At 42.1% G+C, this 6,438-nt stretch overlaps 1 protein-coding gene across 1 annotated transcript in view; it reads left to right on the top strand.

Moving 5' to 3' along the window:
• LOC103360983 (receptor tyrosine-protein kinase erbB-4-like) overlaps positions 1 to 6,438 on the top strand; it is a 357,047-nt gene that overhangs the window by 337,887 nt on the left and 12,722 nt on the right. The window contains exons 20-21 of the mRNA XM_008286939.1: positions 3,077 to 3,232; positions 6,078 to 6,153. Of these exons, the coding sequence (XP_008285161.1) occupies positions 3,077 to 3,232; positions 6,078 to 6,153 (232 nt within the window). The remainder of the gene's footprint in view (positions 1 to 3,076; positions 3,233 to 6,077; positions 6,154 to 6,438) is intronic.

Below are 6,438 nucleotides of genomic sequence, written 5' to 3'. Positions count from 1 at the left end.
TTCTCAAACATTCCTGAGGAATTATTTGCAGTGCAGCAGCAACAGGCCATCAGGGAATACCATTGCCAACAAGGGGTGAATGTGGTCCGCAGCACTGTTTTGTTTGGTGGTATGTGTCCACATAAAATCCAGGACCCAGGGTTTCCCAGGACAACATCGCCCACAGCATCACACTGCCTTCCGCTGGCTTGCTTTGTTGCCATAGTTCATTCTGCCGCCATCTCTTCCCCCTGGTAAACAATGTACAGGCACCCGGCTGTCCACATAATGTACTGCCGGGTGCATGTACAATAGAGAATACTTTTATCATGCTGACTGCAAAAACGGATCACATCTGCTCCTACTGCAAAAAAAAAAACAAGGCTAATCAGAATGTTAGACTGCAGGACCGCTTAGTCGGAGGAATCCATCTCATCCTAGGTAAATGCAAAACTTTAAAACTGGACTGTTTTAGTGGAATTTGATGTAATTTGGCTGCAGTTTAGCTGAAGCATGACGCCACTAACATGGAGGGAACTTTAATTTCTTCCGGTATAATAAGCACATAAACATGGAAGACACGGAGAAAAAAACTCCAATGTTTTTACAACATACTGGTAGTAATTGTGTTTTCCTGAAATTCTGATAGCGTTACCTTCTTTTTTTTCTTCCTTACTTTAGCTATGCTAGAGATTTTTCTCCTTGGCTTGCTTTCCGATGTAAAATCTCCGTGTGCAGGGTTTAGGGCATAGGCCTGATCCCCACTGACTGGAAAGCAGCCCTCGTCTGGAGATGTGATCATAACAGAGTCTGTCTGAAGCCCGTGGATTTTCTCTGGTGGCAGGCTTTACCTGAAATACAGCTTCCACTACTGGCATGAGCCTGGCTGTCGCATCCAGGTTTGCCGCAATTACAAACCTCTGGCAGTGAGTTGTTCTCATCATGTCCACATGGGAGGGCAGTAAATGAGAGCAACCGAGTAGAAAAAAGGGGGAGAAAAAAAAAAAGAGAAAAGTTTGTTCCTTACGCACGTCTGCAGCCACTTCCCACTCTGCACACACACCATCACCTCCCCCTCTCAATCTCATTGTGCTGGCAAATTAAAATTCACGGGTTGCCAAGCCATCCATTCTCCCTCCACTGCTTAATTGTCTCGAAAATTGAGGAGATTACTGGGCGCGATTTATGTACAAATAAGAATCTGTCAGAAACCTGGCAGCGTATACCATGACAGACTCATACACACATGGACTTGATGATTTGGGCGCCACAGGCAACGGGCAGCACGGGATACCTTAAATCCCCCGTCTTTATCTCTTTTTCAGTTTTGCCCTTTCTGCAGCTCTTTGGCTAACGGATGATAAAAATGTAAATCACACATTTTGATCAGCAGCGTCTTCGTCCGTGTTTTATTTCCTGGACTGTGAACGCGTGGCCACACTGCAGCGCATACCCAACATCGCCCTGTGCTGTGCTTGTCAGTGTCAGTAATGTGGGTATTGGCTCATTTCTAAGGAGATTAGCCGCTCAGAAATATCTTATTTATACCTCATTATTTCTCGTATTTACATATGACTCCTGGCTACATCTGGATGGTGGATAATAGATGATGGCATCAGACCTCCTTGAGTTCGACACGTAATTGGCAAAACACTGCATATTTATCACCAACTCGTGTTTATTGTTGCATGATAGTTTTTAACAGTTATCATTAATCTAGTGACATACCATCAAGTTGGCGCTGATGTTTAGGACCTGAGTTGGCTCACAAGTGCTTGTTGAACTTCTGATTAAAAGCAAAGTGAAGAGCAGTAGAGATATATTGTGATGACCAGAACGGTATCTGAGAGTTTCATCAGGATCATGACTTGCAATCTTCACTTCGTCGTATCCGTCGTCCTTTTAAAACAGGACGTGCGTTTCTATGCAAATGACCAGGTGTGCGCAGAAACCCCGCGTCCTCTCCCGAGAAGGAGCCAAACGAGGCGGTGTGATTATAGCCTTACCGGTGTAATCTCACCTCTTAGGCTGCTGTAGCTCAACCCCTCCTCCCCTCTCCTCCTCCATCCACTCCTCCTTTCATTCCTAACCCATTCCAGCTAAATCCAATTTGTTATGGTTTCAAATAAGGCCTCGTTTTTCTGTCTTCTCGCCACTTCAAACAAAGTGGCTTCTGTTATTGCTCGTCCAATTTCAAATAGTTTTCCCCCCCACCAGCATCTTTTTTTTTTCTTCTTCTCTTCAGGTCCACTCCTGCAGTAGACTGTAGGTGTGCAGCGCAGGATTTAGAAAGCTAAACCTCTTTTACATAGCGATACAGACGTGTTCTGTTGTAGCTTGAGGACTAAACTCGTCTGCTGTGCGTAATAGAACATCTATACGGGCCTGACACTGGTAATTTTCTATTTATGCTAATTGTCGAATAGGCACTAGTTCTTAATATACTCATTTCATTTCAACATGAGTAGTTAGCAACAAAGAAATATGACTTATTCAATGCAATCCATGTTTAATGTTTTTGGTGGAGATGTATAGCTTTTTATTGAAAAATGGGGCCTCGAGAAATTAATATTGTAGTTTCCTCACATTGATAATTAATATAAACATCTCAGTATGTCAGAGGGAAATGCATGTAAGCTTTTTTTTTCCAGAAAATCATTAATAATTAAAGCGAGGACAGAGAGAAAGAGCACAGATGTAGTTTCTTAATTGTTCGACGAACGTATTGAAGGAAACGTTTTACTCCAACATGCTTTGCTCCTATGGGTCCCGTTTTTAATTGAAAACTTGCCTCTGGGTTGTCGCTTATGGATGCCGCTTTTATTGCATCGCCAAGCATTTGGCAATTACGAGGGCTTTTCCACAGTCTAGCTGTTGATTGATGGGAATTATAACCATAAAAAAAACAATGTGATAGTAATGATGATGACACAAATAATTATAAAAATTCTAATGTGGACTTGATGGCGGCGGTGATGATGATGATGAAGACAGATGGGGACGTCGGCTTTGCGTGTGTGTGCGCTGCAGGTTACGCACGAAGCGTGTGAATTAACTCAATAGAACATGATAAATAATGGCTGTGCATGTGTTGCAGGGGATGATGTATCTGGAGGAGCGCAGGCTGGTCCACAGGGATTTGGCGGCCCGAAACGTTCTGGTCAAATCTCCCAACCACATCAAGATCACTGACTTTGGCCTGGCTCGCCTGCTGGATGTCAACGAGAAAGAATACAACGCCGACGGAGGAAAGGTGAATCATGACGTCATCACATCATTTACACTATCTGACAAACAGGCAAACGTGTGCATTTTATTTAAAGTTTTTGAACGTCACAATGTGTTGCAGGACTCATACAGTGACCCCTGGAATAATTAGACATTGTTTGAGTGGCAAATTGCAGTATATTTAATGTGATTTATTTTATTTTGATTTATCAGTTAACATAACAGTTCAACAGTTGCTCACTTTCTTCCTGGAGTGTCACTACCACTGGTATAAACATGAAGCTACTGTCAACTAATCTAACTGTTTCCTCGCCAAGATGCTCGATGTCTGTTTTTCTGTTTAGACTGAATGCAAAGGTTGGAGTCAGACTTTAATTCTGTAATGGAAACACCTGAGTTGATTGCGGTATGGCTTGACACACAGACACATTAGTTCGACTTTCAGCTTGAATAAAACATTTAATGGCGTTATTAATCGGTTTCATGAGCGTACAGGAAAAAGGGAGAGACGAGTTCAGTCAAACCAACCAGTGCTTACATCATGACCGTAGAGCCAATCAGCACAGAACAGAAGATGTAGTGTTGGTGAGAACCTGTGGCCACTAAAGCACGGGTTGACCAGCACTGTTTTATATCGCATCACCTGGATTCAGTAATCACATTACTTTACTTTTATCCCAGAGTTTAGCTCCATGAACTGATCGTGAGTATAAAGTGTTTTGGCTGTTTATGAGCATAAAGTTTTAAATAAGAGAAATTAGTGTAGACAAATGTTAGTAATTGTAAAATAAAAAAACTGCAAATGTACAGACTGTAGCTGTAACGGTCATCACCATATGGATCAAAGTTGTTGATTGTTGTACAGATGGAGGCGTTATTGTCATTGTGCAAAATACAACAAAACGTGTGTGGTAACTCACATCAATCAGCAGCAGTGCAATATGGAATACTCTTAAAAAAATAAATAAATAAAATGAATTTAAAGAGAATATTCATATGTACACATAGCACAGTCCAACTAGTAACTAGGTCAGGAGCTCCCAGCCACTGCGTGCATGCGCCGCCATTTTGGATCAAACTTAGTACAAAGTTTTGCAATTTCCATCTCCAGCTATTGATACATCCATTATTAGAAACTAACATTTACCAATCACATACACATATGCTGCCTGTTTGCCTACAGCCAGTAAATCTGCTCTCATTCTCAGAGCCTTAAATCCTGCTGTTTTCTTACAGTCGCTGCAGTCTCACGCTCAGGGTTTCCTCAGGCTGTCGTCAATATTCAGACAACAGAGTTCAGGAGGAGTTTTTCCACTTGGGTGGTCGTAGTCTGAGTCACATGACTTTCACCCGGGACACTTTTTACTTGTTTTTTTTTTGTGAGTTAAGTCTCATTTTCACACCCTGTCTGGTTAAGATTATGCACCAAAACTACTTGGTTAGGTTTAGAAAAAGGTGATATTTTGGGTTAAAATGCAGCTCACAACATTACCGCAGTGTTGTGAAAGAACAATAGTGGCAACGCCGGCAGAGAACATTTGGCTACAGACTCGTGGGATCTATTTCTGACATCCACAGATTTTTATAGGTCTATCGATCCGCTCCGTGTGTTCAAATGGGAAGCCGAGGGGTCCTGACAAAGCGGCAAAATGTGACGAGTTGGGAATGAGAAGGGATGGAAATAGTTGGTTTCGGGCCTGTTTTGAGTGAATAAGCACAATGGATGCACGGTTTCGCTTCACATGTGCTTTTTGGCTGAGTTACTGTAAACATCACTCCAGAAAGTGGATCATTTTAACACAGATTGAAGACTTTTGTTTTAAATAAAGGAGACACAACCTGATTTACCTGCTAAATTAGTGCCAGGCATTTAAAAATACTGTTAATGGATGACATACTGAGAGTGCATCTCATTACAAAATTCATAACTTACTGCTGGTATTGTTAAACCAACATTGTTAGTGTTTTTTTCCACTGTGCTAAAAGCATTTGAACCTGTAATGAGAACCGTGTTTATTATGTGTAGTTTGACGTTCTCAGTATTAATGTGTTATTATTTCAGACCACATATCATTGACATGTTGTAAAAGACAACAAATAGACATTAACATTAATGAGGGTTTCACATCCTGAGGGAGGATTTCAGCCCATCACGAAGAACTGTTTCAGCCGAGTGAAATATTATTCTGCTCTATTGGACCGTTTTATTTACCTTTGGGGAATAGACATCTCAGAACCCTGTAAACGTAGTAAACAAATACGTCCTTGGGGCTCTCCGAACACGGGCTTCTGACCTCTTCTGGTCTTTGTTTATCCTTTTGCCTCTTTTGTATTTTGTTTCCAAACCCTCTTTTGGCAAAGAAAGCCTATTTCATCCTCTCTTCTCCCGGCGTGTCCATCGCGGTTTATGTCGGCGATGAGCGCTGTGGAATTATCCCCTCAGCTGAGTGAAAGACAGGCACTCTAACCTTCGACATCCTTCTCCCCTCAACCTCCGTCGCTGCAATCAATAAAATTGGCCTTCAAATCTAATCACAGTGTTAAGCTGCATCCCAGACAGGCCTGCTTTTTGCCTCACCTTATTTCAGCACAGCTGGAGCTTGTGTATGTGTGTCTTCTCTTTCATCAAACCTTGTTTTCCTTCAGCCTGCCATACGTCTCCGCTCTCTCAACGTGGTTGTCAGTTCTGCTGCAGCGATTCATTATGTGCCACGCCACCTAAGCAACAGATGATTAAAATTTAGTCTAAAGCCAGAACTGTGTTGTCATTTTCTTTATCAGTACAAGAGAAAGGGGATTATTTTCGGCTCACTTCAATGGCTAATGTATGCGTGTATGTAATACTGACGCGCTGTCTCTCTCGCTGGCAGATGCCCATCAAGTGGATGGCTCTGGAGTGCATCCATTACAGGAAGTTTACTCATCAGAGCGACGTCTGGAGTTACGGTAAGCTTCACCTCAGTCGGGCGAAATCCATACAGACGCTCTGAAATTGCGAAGTAAGTGGATCGCCGAAATATTCTCCAAGTTAACCCTCTGAACCGCAACTACTTTCTGGATGTTTTTTAGTTGCTGTTGGGTTTTTACTGACAGCGGGCTCATTATTCGCTGCAATATGCAACATAAGTGAAGCTGAACCTGTATAGGAACAGCACAATCACTTTTTCAGTACCAATAATGACACAAATGAGAACTCCACATGCTGTATATGAAGATTTGCAAAAACAGATA

Source organism: Stegastes partitus, unplaced genomic scaffold, assembly GCF_000690725.1.
Source record: "Stegastes partitus isolate 25-593 unplaced genomic scaffold, Stegastes_partitus-1.0.2 Scaffold477, whole genome shotgun sequence".
Classification (NCBI taxonomy): domain Eukaryota; kingdom Metazoa; phylum Chordata; class Actinopteri; family Pomacentridae; genus Stegastes; species Stegastes partitus.
This window is presented reverse-complemented; position numbering and strand designations above follow the sequence as displayed.